The following is a 15781-nucleotide window of genomic DNA, read 5'->3' as shown; positions in this document are numbered from 1 at the left end:
GCTTAAGCACCAGGAAATCATGTTTGGGGTCAGTGGAGAAGAATACAGCTTGGGCAGAAAAACCTGACAGAGGTCTGGAATGTATGTCTGTTTTGCATATTCTTGCTCCGCCATGGTGACACAAATGCCACTGTCATACTGGTTTTGCAGGTTGCGGGCAGTCGAGGCAGAGGAGAGGAGCAGTGGATTAGTTGCTGAACATTTGGCATCATGTGACGATGAGGCGAGATGATCTGCATACATCATCAACAGAAGGCAGCAATTGAACACGTGAGGTCGAATTGCAAATCACGACCAAGTTATTAGATTTCATTTCATCAGTGCGACTGATGAAATGAAATCTTCAAAAATGGAAGACAAGACACTGACGAAAGGTCAAGTGACTACATTCGTCAGGTTTTTCCCTTTGTGGACAAAAACTCAAACTAAAAACTGAATTATGTATGAAATGTATTTTACCTGTGTACCACGGTCTCTGCTGCCTTCTCATTTGGTTCTTTCTTCGCTTGCACCACACTGATGTCTTGGACAAAGTGTCACTCATTCTGAAATATAATCAACCATCAGTGATTCTCATTAGGGAAAAACAATATTTATATCATTATCATATAGATTAAAATAATGACTCAGTCTTGGTAAATTTAACCCCCAGATCACAAAAAAATGAACAGCTTTGTTTTAGATCGTTAAGTTAAAGTTATACCTCCTGAGTAGACAAAAAGTACCAGAACAAGCTCTTCGACCCCCAACTGTTTCAACATCAAACAAAACGTCAATGAAGTTGCGTTCAAAGTACTTACAGACATCTATGCAAAGAATGTACAAAGTTTTTCATCAAGACATTCAATAGTGGTTTGAAACGAGTAAAAGAAAACACAGACAAAGCAGCAAAAGTGGGATTTTGAATCCCTTTTATTTAGTTGAGCAACTTTAATTCAAATGAATCAGGCTTAGCTGCAGCCGCCAACCACGCCCTAAGAGTCGCCGATCTCGATGTGCAGCATAACGATCACCGCAGCACTTCTGAATACAAACTGTTTTATGTGAATACCTCAAGCTGAGGGCTACATAAATATAGAATTAAACAAAGTGTTATTTTTTTTTCTTTTTATGTTTTATTTCCCCCCCCTCCCCTCCCCCCCCACCCCCCCCCCACCCCCCTTTTCTCACTCTCCAGCTACATCCCCAGGTTGGCTTGGCTCGAAGCGCATGTACACACACTCACTTCAAAAAGTTGCAGCTCCCTCATGATAGCTCTGCAAAAAGGTTTTCTTTTAACTTAAATCAGCAAATGTGTGGTGTAGAAACCTGGCGGCGTGTTTCTCTCCCCCAGAAATAATTGCTCCCAGGGATCAATTTGAAATTTAAATTGTGGTGAAATGGTGTTTGTCATTAACAATCAAATATTTGAACCAGTGAAATACCTTTGGCCCGTCTCAATCTGCACCCTCTGCCCCCCTCGTTGGTGAAAACTGCGAGAGGTGTTGTTTTGATGATTGAAGAGGTTCGGATACCTCCAGAAAAAAGAGGAAAACAAAGCCTTCATCTTTTTTTTTTAAGATTAATATAAAACAATGCCATAATCTTTATTGTTAAATAACACAGTATACCCAATAAACCCAGTAGGAACGTTTGAAATTGTGTTTATTCATTTTTCACATGGGACTTGAGCTACTCTGGTCACATGATGTCAAGGAGGGGCAAATTCAATTCCCTGCAGTTGTAGTGGCTTCAACAACTTGCAGAGTGCAAACAAAATAAATTGCAGGATGAAAAGAAGTTTATTTTATTTCATTAATTGGGTTTTTTAAATATCGCCACTGCAAAGAAGATGCTTCTTTCTGCTTTCCGCCTACTGCAGAGAAGCAGACGACGGGAAAGAAGAACACAGGAGGAGAAAATATAACGTTTGAAGATGATGCGGACACATGATTTTAACCTGTTGACCTGCGTTTTGTCCCAAGTGCATTTATTTTATTTTATTAACTCATCTGTGAGCATTAATCCAGATCCACAGCTGAACTGACTTTCCAGGAGTCAAGCGGGGTCAACCATTCACTTCCTGTTCATCCCATTCAATGTACTGAGGTGAAGAACTTCATGCTCGGTGAACATTTACTTTATTACCATTGTTGTTTTTTTTAGTCTTGCATAGGCCTGGGGAATAGCCTGCATCTTTATCAAGCCTTGGAATGGATGTCTGTTATAACTGCAGTATGGAATTGTGGAGGAATTGTGATGAAATTTGGTAAAATGCGTATGGTAAAACAGATGGGCAGCACGGTGGTGCAGTGGTCAGCACTGTCGCCTCACACCAAGAAGGTTCCGGATTCGAGCCCCGGCTCGGGCGAGGGATCTTCCTGTGTGGAGTCTCCATGTTCTCCCTGTTCCTGTGTGGGTTCTCTCTGGTACTCCAGCTTCCTCCCACAGTCCAAAGACATCAAGAGGGGACGAGGCTGATTGATACTCTAAATTGACCGTAGGTGTGACTGTGAGTGTGAATGGTTGTCTGTCTCTATGTGTTGGCCCTGTGATGGACTGGTGACCTGTCCAGGGTGAACCCTGCCTCTCGCCTGAAAGCTGCTGGGATAGGCTCCAGCCCCCCCGTGACCCTTAACAGGAATAAGCGGTAGAAAATGGATGAATGGATGGATGGATGGATGGATGGATGGATGATGGTAAGAACAGACAGATTTCAGAAAGAATCCAGGTTTGGATCTGATGATGTCATATTACCTTGGCAGGCCCTCTACTGTAGTCTCCATGCAATAAGTTCTACTCTTCACTTCGTTCCAATCCGAACCAAAGCCAGTATTTGGATGACGGTCGTTATACACATCACTTATTCAAAATAACCATCCGACTCACATTGTACTTTTTTCCCCTCAGAGTTCAGCTCCCACATGATCGATCTGCTGTTTGTCATACAGCTTGAAAAAGAAAATATTAGTGAGGTTCAATCTTACAAAGTTGTAAACCTGAGAGGAACAGACCTGGATGAATCAGTTGCATTCACCTCATATTTATTTATAGAAGCACTTTGAGCTGATTTCGTTGTTTAAAAAGGGCTTTATAAATATTTAGTTTATCATTATTATTTTATTGACATCATGGGTAGGAACATCATGCACTATTTCCAAGGAAGGTGTATCTTACATAACTTGGACATGTGTTGCACTAATGTTTGTAGTCTATGTAGAGTTGAAACATATGCCTACTCTTCCAACTGCAAAAATACAATAAAACACAAGGTTGTGTTTCATCTCCCTTCAGTCGAGAGAACAAACACAAAGAAAAAAGTGAAGTTAAAGAAAAAGGTAGGACGAGACGGGAGAGAGAAGAGCTTGCTGTCATCTGTGAGAAGCAGCATCCCTGCTTCATGTTCATTAGGAGGTTGATTGAATTGGGGGGTGTAGCACTGTCACTGTTAATGGAGTGATCTCTAATTGGAGCACATTAGCTCTGTAGGTTCTGGGTAGTGTCAAAGACAGACAGAAGGACGGGATGCAAGGCCAGACTCTTACACATCCTATTAGCTCCTCATGGTGTTTACTTGCAGTTACATTGATGAATTCCCTCTAGAATTGTGGCAACATGTCTTTTTTTGTTTTGTTTTTGTTTTAATCGCCGAGGCTCTGGAAACTCTTCAAATTTCTCCTTTCGTTTAGGCATTTACTCTGGAAGGCTCTATTAGATGTTCAGTGTGTGAGAATGTGTTCTGGGTATGTAGCTGCCACGCCCTATGGCTGTTTAAACACGGAGTTGAGGAGCAACTTCAAGGTGTGTTCTTGGTAATGACCAGCAGAAATGGCTCAGAACTTGATCTGTAATGGCCGCCCGTAAAGGAGAATCATCATCAATGGAAATGACAGGTTATTAAGATCTGATTTTAGGGGGGGGCTATGGTTTTAGTATGATAGGTTAGCTATCTATAAAACCTTTAAAGCCTGGCCTTCAACGACATCAGCCCCGGTCCCCATCTCTGCACCCTGTGCCAGAGACACATGCTAATAAGCTCACAACCTTTAATTAAGCAATATGTGTAAGTAGGCGACCATTATGGCCTGATTTGTGAGCCACTTCATTACACGAGCACTGACTAGCAGACACATATTCAATACAAATCAAGCTGGCTTGAATATTATCCTGCTTAATGTGAGGCCAATATTGATATTTTATCACTCGACTTCTGATTAGTGACTTTTGGAAGCTTCTTACCTGACAAGCCACGTTAATTAGTTTTGCTGAACATTGTTTCAGTTTTAAAAAAAGCGTATTTCCTTCTTTGTTTACGTTGAAATACAGAAGCATGTCAGAGCAATATGATCTTTTTTTGTTGTCGCCACCATACGCCCTTACATTAATGTATATGAATTATTGCACAAACATACAGGTCACAAGCATTCTTTTCAATGCAAATACACACACACACACACACACACACACACACACACACACACACACACACACAAAAAGTCATCAAGGATATGTAAGACCTCTATATGCAGCAGAAAGCTGACTACAAACACTCAGATTGGTTAAGGAGCCAACTATTGCTTCGATATCATTGGTTGGGATCCTGTACAAAACTGGAGCCAAACCTGCTTCCTCCTACTGGCTCGACACGGTGGGACCCTGAGGGAACACAAAACCCAATGAAACCGTGCACATTCTGTTCAACAAACAAAAAGGCCAGGTTTGTGCAGCGAGGAGGGTCACATGTTTGAGATGAGGCGATAAGCTCCACTGATGTGTGCTTTTCATGGAAGACAGTTTATTCTACAGATTGAGGAATACTCACGCCCAAAATGTTTCTTCCGTTTTCGCAGCTGTTGAGTGGCATTTCGGCCCTCATTCTCTGGCCTCTGATTGGCAGATCTCTGACCCTGAAAGGGCACTACTCTGGCTGCAGCGTCCTCCCCCTCCATGTTACCGATCACCTGCAGCAAAACCCCGCACATGCAGTCAGACACAGCAGAAACATTACAATGAAAGAGCAGTGCAACAAGGTTGAAACCCAACAGTCGCAGGAAACCCCAAGGGCCACATGTATCAGGCGCCTGAAAGTAAGTTGAACTTGGATGACAGTGAGTGAAATTGGCAGGACTATTTTCCTGCGGGCCTGCGACTGGTGTTGCCATGCATCGTCTCAACCTCAATCCTGGTGCTTGGAGTGAACTTGGTGGAGAAGCCGAAATGGAGACTTCATATGACAAAATACTTCTCGTCCCAGAGGGGGAAGAGCTGTCGCAACACCGGGTTGACCTACTTATGTACAGTGATGTGAAGTGCGGCTGAAACCCCACTTCTTAGCTGTGATCGTATGATAAAACATACATTTGTCCCAAAAAATGATTTCACTTTTACTCTCAATAAATGAAGGAAAAGAAATTGTAACAAAACTAAGTCGTCAATTAGAAGGCACTGAGAGTGCGCATGGTGTACCTCTACCAAGGTGGACCCACTTTAGTGTTCAGGCCCTAATTAAAGCTGCAAGCAGTGAGTGTGTGTGTGTGTGGGGGTGGGGGGGTGGTGTGCATGTAATTTCTTGTTCTCACTCTTTCTGCCCCTTAATTTAATGGAATCTTCCTTGTCCCAGATGAAGCCCGTCTATTAAGTTTGGTAAAGTTGTTGTAGTTTTTCTGTCAACCGGACAGTCAAATGCTACCAAAGCATGACCTCTTTCGGAGAGCTAATAAAAATTAAAGCATCTATACAGTTGCAGAAAATAAAGTAGCAATTGAGCAAACTTAAAAAATGTGCCAGAAACTCCTTCTTTATCTAAAACTTGTGTAAACTTGCTAGATAATTACATGTGGTGTACTTTGGAGGAGTCCTCCTGCTAAGCAGATATGGCTGCCAGGGAGGCATTAATCTCCTCCTGCAACATCCAGCATGTAGCCAAGGACATCCCCCCTGTTTCTCTTCTCTATTGTGGTCACACATGCACAAACACACACGCACACACACCACACAAAAAGCACACTCACTTCCTGTAAAAATCATATTCATATTTCTGAGGGCTGGCGATGACCTCACGGCAAATGAAGCGTGGGTCCTCAGCTCCGCAGCGGCAATCAAACGTGCGGTAGAGTAATTACAAAAGAGGGGTAGGAGGGAGAATTGATGCGGTCTGTCAATTAATGTTGCTGCAAGGTGTTTTTCAAAAGGTTAACTTCTTCATATTCTCTGCATACTAAATTAGGTCAATATTGGTCTGGCGGAGACCCGTCTTCGTGTGCAAGGGGACAGCAGCCTGAGTCATGGCGAGCCAAGACAAAGGATCTGGGTTAATTAGCGATTTCATGGAATATAATGATGAGGAGGAGAATTACTCATCAATGTCATTATTACCATCATATTTACCAAGTGTGGTATATGTATTGGAAAAAGGGGGTATCCTCTCCTTAACCATGTATAATAGAACAAAGTTATTCGTGCTGAGGTTAAGAAAATTCACATTTAATCCACTTGAAACTCTCCAACGTGGAGAAACTGCATACCTTTTGCTTCTAAAAAGGGTTAAGCACATCCCAAAAGGGAAGAGAAAAACAACACACAGCTGACAATGCAGTGAAAAGTGTTTTTATTTATCCAAATCGCTGGAGATGCTCATCATCAGCGTTTTCTCTGAGCCATAAATAATTTGCGGAGAGAGGTAATAGTCAAGCTGGCAGAGCCTTAGTTGTGCATCTTTAATGGAAGTTTTACAGAAGCCGAGCCAGTTCTTGCATATGCTGCTGCCTCCCATATGGAGGAAAGGAGACAAAAAAAAACAGCACAGTTGGCTTGTCCTATCTTTTTATAAGTCCATCGACACTTAAATGTTAGCCCGGGAGAAAAAACGACACAGGGGGACATAAACCCACTGTGGTTTTAGGAGGGAGGATAATGACTTTGCCTGCATTAATTTCTTCATCAGCCATCTTGTTTCTTCAGACAGAGTGGTTATGAGGCCTTCACTGAAGGTCCTAGGTTATAGAGACGCATTTCCCCGCATAATTTCGGCCCCAACAGTTGTTGTCAGCAGCGTGTTTTGCGAGTTGGCAGCTGGGGAACATCTGTTTATAGGTAATGAGTGTTTGAAAAGCTACACCTCACTTTACCTTTAATGTGTTTTATTAGCGCACGCTGATGGGAATGTTGCTTTAACTTTTTGTATTGTTGTGATTCAGCTTTAAAATTCTTTCAACGTGGTCAACAGCACAGACACCTGCCTCGGGCAACATGATGGATCATTTATATTAACTTTCATTGAACAGAATTCAAAATGCTTGTCAACAAAGACAATATGATTGTGGTATTTAACAAAATAAAACATCGGGCTGCGCGATGAAATTTGAAAAGGGTTCGTGCAGGATAATACTGATTATATGCTTTGGACATGTTTACTTATTATCCTTAAGATCACAGCCAAGACAATCAGTAGGTGGCAGCAGTTTGCCGTTGTAGTCTCGAGTCAAACTAATAGAAGAAGAAACCAGTCAGTCGGTTGGTTGTTTCGGTAGCTTGTTCAGGGCCATTTTCTTTTCTTTCCAGCACGTTTGTTTGACTTGTTGGGGAAGAAAGTTGGGGTGAAAGGTGGAAGAAAGAATATCACATCATCCGGGTTGTTTGCCTCAGTGACGTGTGCCTGTCACAGTCACCTTGACCTTTGACCGCTAAAATCTTTTCAGTTCATCCTCAAAGTCCCGGTGGAAGTTTTAGCTGAATTTGAAGAGTTGGTGTTTCCAGGCGTTGCTTGAAACCTGAGAATTGAAGAGATTCATGGTGGAGTGTGTCATTGACGCAGTGCTATGTGACCAAGTTCACATCTAGGTCAGTGGGTCATACTGACGCTACGAATGCGCAGAAATAATATGAAACAGTAGCTTTTTTTTTTTAATTTGAGTGCCTAATTGGACTTTGTGTCTATTTGATTTAAAGAACTGCAAACATTATGAACTTTAGATAGTCATATTATAATGTAACTTGTCACTTTAAATTTGGAATGACTGACATCTTGAGAGTAACTTGCCCGGCAGTACGTAATATAACGTCTGATTCTAACATAGTCAGCTCAGTACTGGCTGAATACACACCAGAAACATTTCATATAGTGTGACTCTTTCTCAGTTTCTCAAGTTTCAGCAAATCAAACAGGACACACCTCGCTTTTCTGCTCATTCCAAACAGAGTCTAACAGTGTCTATAGCTCAGGGCCATTCTTCCAGGACTTGCTTTTTAAGGTGTTCGTTTAGACAAATTTTGGGTGTAAATGTGTGTATAATATGCAAAGCTGATTGCCCCCAGAGCAGTGGTCATGTTAGTCTAAGGGAGGAGCAGGTCCTTCGGGGCATTGGTGTCCAGGACACCGACTACAAAAACAGAGCTCTTTAAAGGAAATGAGCCATCCGTCAATATTTCCTCAGTAAATGGAAACAGACTTCTTAAGTAGCAGGATTAGTCTTTTAACTAACTGGGACAGAGAGTCACGTTATTACACACGGCGATGAAGTGAAATATTGCGTGTCAACCATGCTAACGATCAAGATAACAAAAAAAGACATTGTAAAAATAATAATGCGCAAAACAAAAGTGAGGATGTATTGAGGCTCTGCAATAAAAAAAAAAAGGAGGAACCCTGTCTGAAAATGTCAAATATAGTTAAGCCATATTTGGCTTGAAGTACAACAGATTACATTCGTTTTTTTATTGCTTAGACATGAGTGGTGTTACATAACAGTGTCTGATGGCACAGCAGTGTAACCACATCACCATAAAACATGCTTTTATTCGGATAACTGAATAAAGTAATAAGCCTATACAGAAAAACCCATAAAATTGTTTTAAAATGTCATAAATCGAGGAACGGAGAGGAAATTCTCTGCAGCATCGTGGTCACCGCATCTCATAGTAGTTTTTCTATTTCATTCTATATTTCTTATCTATTTAATTTTTTAGCAGCGCCTGCACAGCTGTTATTCCTCTTTGAGGAGCTGTCACCTTGCATCTGGAGGCCAGTTTGTACACAGCACCCTGTCGCATGTGTGTATCGCTGGCAGAATTATATAAAGCACTAATAAAATCCGCTCACGTGTTCCTCTGAGTGCCGGGGATGCCCTTTGGTGATTCCTGGATCTTCATCCATACATAAAAACCAGTCTATATATTCAGGGGAGGATTAGTTTTGAATATGTAAAGTGGGGGTCCGCGCTGTTAGGCGAAGGCGAATGGCACAGTGCTCTCTCGGCAAAGCAACGCTTTGGTGTTATCGCTCCCTGCTACCAGCGGGTGAAAGAGGACGCCATCGGCATCTCTTGCTACTTGGGGTCCCTGCCTGTTAAGTTGCAAAGAACAGACAGCAACACCCACGGGAAACAGTGTGTGCGTGTGTGTATGTGTGTGTGAGGAAAAGAGAGCAACAGAAGCTAAGATAGAGAGCATGTGTGTGTGTGTGTGTGTGTGTGTGTGTGTTTTCAAAAGACAGCAACATGCATCTTTCACTTAAGGCGGCCTCGATGAAACTCTCCTCTCACTTGAAAGAATGGGGCAAGCAGGTTAGAAAGAGAGGTCGTGCTCTGTGCAGTATGAATAGTTGTGTGTGTGTGGGGGGGGGTACAGAAAGAGAGGATGTGTCTCTATTAATGTGAGGGCTCTATTTAAATATATATATATATATATATATATATATATATATATATATATATATATATATATATATATATATATATATATGTATAAAAACTTCCCCAGATGTCTCATCTAAGCTCAGGTCTAGAGGCTACACACGCACACACACACACACACACACACACACACACACACACACACACACACAGATACCAGTAATAAATATACCGTATTGCATGTTTATTCACACAAGCTCACCATCACTCAAACAATGACAGACAACTATTAAGACGTAATAGCGCCTCAGAGCTAATTGTTAGCGCCCTCCTTCTTCATTCCTCTGACATTCAAACTTCAAAATGTTAATTTTGTTGGGATGATCCAGGCTGCTTTTTGAGGGCTGACAAAATGATGGAAGAAATAAATGAATCCTTGCTAATGTTGCAAAATACGAAACAGTCAACAGTCAGACTGTTCCTGACCTGCTTGTCTTGTCAACAGTTGAGCCACAAGTGAGAAATTAAACCATTCGTAAAGGAATGATGTGCAACTATTTGTTAAAAATATAATAATGACATCGGTGTCATGAAAGGTCACTTTTAACAGAAGCAGGACTAGAGAGAGGTGAGGTTTGTTAAATCGAGTGTTTAGTAAACAGTAGCTCGACATGTTAAACTAAGTCATGATTTGTTTCTCAGGGCGAATCCTGCTGTTCCTATTTGAAAAGACAGAATTTCAAATCAGGTTTTGCCCAAGGAAAATGAAATTAAAAAAAAAGCAGTCACATTTATTCTCTCCCTCACACCACAGAGCTGTACTGTTGTCTTTATAATTGAACTAAAATAAGGAACCAGTGACTGCATCGCTCTCTCCCTCTCTCTCTCTCTCTCAAAAGAGAGGGAGAGAGAGAGGGAGTGTCTCCAAACACTCTCTCTCACCCTTTTCTTTTTTCCACCTTTATCTTGTTGTATTCTATCATCAGATGTGGACTTACAGTGAATAAAAAAAAAAAAAAAAAACAAGGCGGACAACATAGGGAAATAAATATGACAGGAAACACTCAAATCTACTGTGACCACATACTTGCCGCCATATTCGTCACATGACATTCATAGATTACTGTAGGTAATGCTAGTGATTTGTTTTTTTTGGTACTGTTCACATTTGTAATTCCCACATTTCTCATCGACTTTTCACTTTGTGTTCTGTATAATTCACACTGTATTTTTGCAAAATACTAATATTTTATTCAACAGGTGATTTCTACCCCAAAATATGAGTAATATAAAAGACATCTGAATGAAATAAGAATTATTCAAATCCCAGATTCAGAGGATTGTGCAGCCTTGACAGAGGTTCACTCTCTCTAGATTTTGCAGTCAGATTATTTATTCAGTTGGATTATACAAATCCTTTTCATCCTGTAAAGGCTACTGCACTCTTTTTCCCTCAAATCAAAGGGCAGATTCCTCCAAAGGAATGTCAAACTAAATATTTTACTGACATATCTGCCAATCAGAACACAATTTTCAATGGTTTCTTTAATCTTGTGGAAATTCTCAGTCTCTCCTACCTCAATGATGGCGCCATCCGGTTGTCGCAGGAAGTGTCTGTAACGTTGTTTTAGTCCGCTTACGTACAAGGTGTAGACAGCCACATGGGTGCTGGTTTCGCCCTCTGGTAGCGGGGGCTGGGAACTCTCCCTGTGTGAGCCATCAATGGGGTTTTCCGAGCCCACCAAGGGGTCCTCTGCTGTCCACACATAATCATAGACTGCCACCTAGTCAAGCACACACAGTGGGAAAGAAGGGTATTGAAACTTCTCCTCTAAACTTGGCTGCTGCGTAGTTTTATAGCATTTTCACTTTTCATAGGATGAAAACACCTTCTCTCCTGGGGGAAACAAAATTACATGAGAGTTGACCAACGTTCACATCCTGGAAGAGCCTCCATTTGTCAAAGCCTGGCTCATTCACTGTGCCAAAAATGGGAGGTGACAAAAGATGTGCTTGCTCATGGAGAATTGTTGGGCGTAAATTCGTTTAAGGAGTGCGGTGCATGACCTGCTCTGCTTGTAAAATGTCACGAGATAACTTTTGTTGTGATTTGGTGCTATACAAATAAAACTGATGTATGTGTGTGTGTGTGTGTGGAGAAAGAGGTAGAGGGGCAAGACTAAGGAAAAGTGGTGGGCTTTATCTGGAATCACACAGGCCCAGAAGAGGCTCATGAGGCTCAGGATCCTGCAACACATGAGCCCAGAAGCAACACAGACACAGAGACCCCTAGTGCAGTGGAGGGATGTCATCGGAATATATTCATATTTCTGAGGAAAGGCACTCAGAGGCAAGTTGGACAATGTCTGAAAGGACACAAAATAAGTGTTTGCCTCTTTATTTCATCAAGAAAAGCCAATCTAAAATGTGGATATGACACTTTTAAAAATAAATTCAGCACAATTTTTCATACATATCTCACAAATGTCTGGCAACGAGTGCAGTCAATGCACCTGTGCAATCCCTTGCAGTGAGAACCACGAGAAATATAACGGACATTCCTTTTTATTGTCAGAAACATAAAATAGTAAGACAGTCATGACAGACCTGTGGTTAAGGCAGCAAATGCCCTGATGTCCCGCTCCTGGCTCCTCCCTGCTCACGACTAGGTGGGTTTGTGATAGCGCATCATTTTCATCAAGCACGTACAGTGAAGGAGAACAGCTGTCATGAGCATCGGTCTCCACTTTACCATCTAAACTGGCGCTCCAGTTCATTCTATTTACACACAACTGCAGCCACCAGAGATGCACCGCTACACGCTACATCGGCCTGCTAATCCCTGGAAGTCCATGAGTCCTATGGGGCTTAATGTGTAGCAGGTAAAGAGACGGGTTGTGTTTGTGGTCATGCATACATATGTGTAGTCCTGGTGGTAGGCTTGTTCAGCACTGTGCGTGTGTGTGTGTTTGTGTGCATGTGTATATTGGGGGGCTTACACACCTGTAATGTGCTGCCCCTCTCTATTAGGGTGAGACACGGGGAACAAGCAGAGCGTGTAACATGTTATATAGGTCATGTAACTCGAAGCCATCCATGTGTGAAGATCATGGGAGCTCTCAGCCTCTCTGATAGTGTCGGCTGGCGAAGGCTTTAACGTCGACTCGACACACACATGTTGGCGGATCTTATATGAGCTAAAAGATAAAAACGTACACAGTAAACAACTTATTTGCACTAAATAAGGCCTAAATTCAGCAGTGGCGTCCAGATCCTCTGCTTTAGGACACAAAATGAAATCACAAGGGTTCACCAACCTTAACACGCTTCAGGACACTAAAATAAAACTTTTTTTTAACCCTCAGAAACAGTGGAGAATCTTCACACACGGTATGAAGAAGCATGGACACACACATGAGCAAGGTCATGGTGTTATTGTGTGTCAGGTTTCATCAAAGAGGGGGTGACCTGTGAGATGGTTTGAATCTATACGCACATCTTCAGTTGATTATTGTTAAGTACTCTCACACCAGAGCTGCATGCAAAAACAGACGCACTAAAAGCCACACATACACAAACACACGCACGCAGTAAAAGTCATCATGAAAAGGAAGTTTTTCAAGTAGTTTGTGAAATTCAAGGTCACACTGTAATTGGCGGCATAATTATGATTCGTCTAAAAATACAAAAATAGGAAAAAAGGCAAACTCATTCAGCCGGTCCGTGAGTGGCAGGGTCAAGCTGAAGGAGAGGTTTAATTTAGTGGTGTATCGATGTCACCCCGCACTTATAAACAGAGTTAGCCAAACACAACTCAAGGCACTTTGCCGAGAAAACAGCGAGAGCCATTACCTCGCGTGTAATTAGAGACATTACATAAACTGCAAACCAGACAGCCCCGTGATTAGAAAGGCCCTCATTGTCAAAATGTCCGAGAGTCACAAGTGCAAAAGAGAAAGAAAATTTAAAGAAGGCAAGCATGTGTGTGAGGGAAGGTCCACTGGTGAAATCGCCCCAACTGTGCCTCAGCCCACACAGGGGTGGGGGTGGGGGTGGGGGGGGGATTACCTGAATTTCCTACATAATCAGCACATCTGTAAGGCAGCTTGTTTGTAAAGTGTGTATTGATTTTTTTTTTCTTTTTGGAGAAAATGCAACTGTTTGCCTGAAATCACAAACATTTAAATCCCTTATGTGAAAAAGCTTCCTTTTTCCACCCCAATAGGTGAGTGGGGGGGGGGGTGTGTGTGTGTGACCCGTTTAAGGTCCCGGACCAGGATTTGTAAACCAAGCTGTACAGCGATGATAGAACCACCACAGATTCAGCCTCCATTCTCTAAGTCACTTTGGTTAAACACACCTGCTTAAATGTCCCCGTGTGGCGCTCATGCGTGTGTATTTTGGCTTGCATGAAAATAGATTTTTTTTTATGTTAGCCATGCTGCCATCCTACGCTAATTAGCACGTGAAATCCACTTGACAAGACTAAACAAAAGCTTGAAAAGGTGTTTGTGTGTTAGGTTTGGGTGATGCCATTTCATGCAATGCACCATGGCTCTCAGGATGCATCATTGCTGAGACACAAAAAGGAAAGAGCATTAGAGGGCCTGTCTGCTCTACACTACTCTGTTCTGGTCTGTTGTGTTGCGTTATGGTGCTAGCCTGGCTCCTAGCCCTAGCGTGAGTGCTCTCTCCACTCCACCATTGTTCCATTTGATAGCACTAAGTGACTGATTTAGGTTCAATGCCTGCATGGAGCAGACAGGCCAGCTGTGGGTTAAGCAGATAGCATTCAAGTGAGCTAACCCAATTCAAACCCAATCAAGCTGGGATTTATTGTCGGGGTCTGTATTTAGAAATCTGATAGAGTCTGCATCAGTCCCTTGACTTGCATCAGGAGAGACGGGCCTTATATCTTTTAGCAGCGACTATAAACGGCAAACCATGTTTTCCAGCAGGGACATAAATTTCAGGATTTGTAGACATTACCGCAAATGCACATAGAGAATGGGAGGGAGGGACCAGGCCACAGGAAGTGGGGATGGCACAGCTGCAGACATGGCTCCATGGTTCACAAATATAGTCTGTCTGTCTTTCTGGGAGAAGATGCGATTTCACACTTACCAAATCATACCATTCCACAAATGAATATGGAATAAAAGCAGTAAATACAGCTGCTTGTGGAAAGGTTTTCTTTTAAAAAAATCAACTGTGACTTGTAATAAAATTTGACTGACCTGTCAGTCATTTTTATTCAAGTGTGTGTGCAAATATAAAGTCTGTCAAGGATTTGGTATTCTTGCCATTGATAATATGGCTGTTTGGTTAGTGTGAGGCCAAAAAAAAAAAAAAAAGTCATCACTGCCTCACAGATAAAAGGCTAAATGCACTGCACACTAAAAAGGATATTATATTGTGTTATATTTAAAAGGTGACCCATATTCATAGCTAAATTCAGATTTAAACTTGCAGTTAACAGCTAAAAGAGGGCAGACAGTTTCTGGGAATTAAAAAGTAATTTTCCACTAGGTGACAGACTGGTCTTGTAATAGCTGTGTGTGAGAGGTCCAGTGTATTTTATTTATTTGTATCACATGTCCTTGACTGTCACAAATATCACTGGCTGACATTTTCCTCAATTTTGTGACATGCTGGATATAACAACTGGATATAAACACAGTGTCTAGACTTGACCATTATTAGAAAACAAAAACAAGACCCCCCCCCCCCCCCCCCCCCAAAAACCCAAAAACCAAAAACAACAAGTGCTTGTTCTGCTGTGACCTCAATCCAGCAGGTTCCTGCTGACAACCCAAACAGTTCGCAAACTTGACCCCGTGAACTTGTGGAAGTGATTTTCCGCTGATAATCAAAACACACTGTCAAAGTTGTACTTAATCAGCGGGAGCCACCCTCATGTTTCCCAGCATCCACCATTTTGATATAAATACCATTGAAGATGGGGTTGATTTATTTCTGATTTACACTAACAAGGCTTTAGGCAGAGTTAACTGTAATAACGACGTTAAGCTTCTATTGGGCAAAAAAGTTTTGTGTTGATGAGGTACATCAGAGTTAAAGATCTCATTTGTTGGCTTTGCTCACTGAGGTGCATCCTGAGTGATCCAATCACATCTTTAAGTGGTGTGAACACCGGTTTCGGGATGCACCGA

The 15781-nt window shown here is 42.0% G+C and overlaps 1 protein-coding gene across 1 annotated transcript in view; it reads right to left on the bottom strand.

Moving 5' to 3' along the window:
* Nucleotides 1–2986: 2986 nt before the first annotated feature.
* Nucleotides 2987–15781, bottom strand: part of ofcc1 (orofacial cleft 1 candidate 1) — a 92365-nt gene continuing 79570 nt past the window's right edge. The window contains exons 23-25 of the mRNA XM_086192359.1: nucleotides 11186–11392; nucleotides 4802–4940; nucleotides 2987–4635 (exon numbers count right to left, since the gene is read on the bottom strand). Coding sequence (XP_086048485.1) covers nucleotides 4565–4635; nucleotides 4802–4940; nucleotides 11186–11392 — 417 coding nt within the window. The 3' untranslated portion in view covers nucleotides 2987–4564. The remainder of the gene's footprint in view (nucleotides 4636–4801; nucleotides 4941–11185; nucleotides 11393–15781) is intronic.

The sequence above is a fragment of the Aulostomus chinensis genome, chromosome 21 (assembly GCF_037954235.1).
Source record: "Aulostomus chinensis isolate RoL2024-O1b breed Wild chromosome 21, RoL_Achi_v1.0, whole genome shotgun sequence".
In the NCBI taxonomy this organism is placed as follows: domain Eukaryota; kingdom Metazoa; phylum Chordata; class Actinopteri; order Syngnathiformes; family Aulostomidae; genus Aulostomus; species Aulostomus chinensis.
The sequence above is the reverse complement of the archived record's forward strand: the minus strand, read 5'-3'. Positions and strand labels throughout refer to the sequence as shown.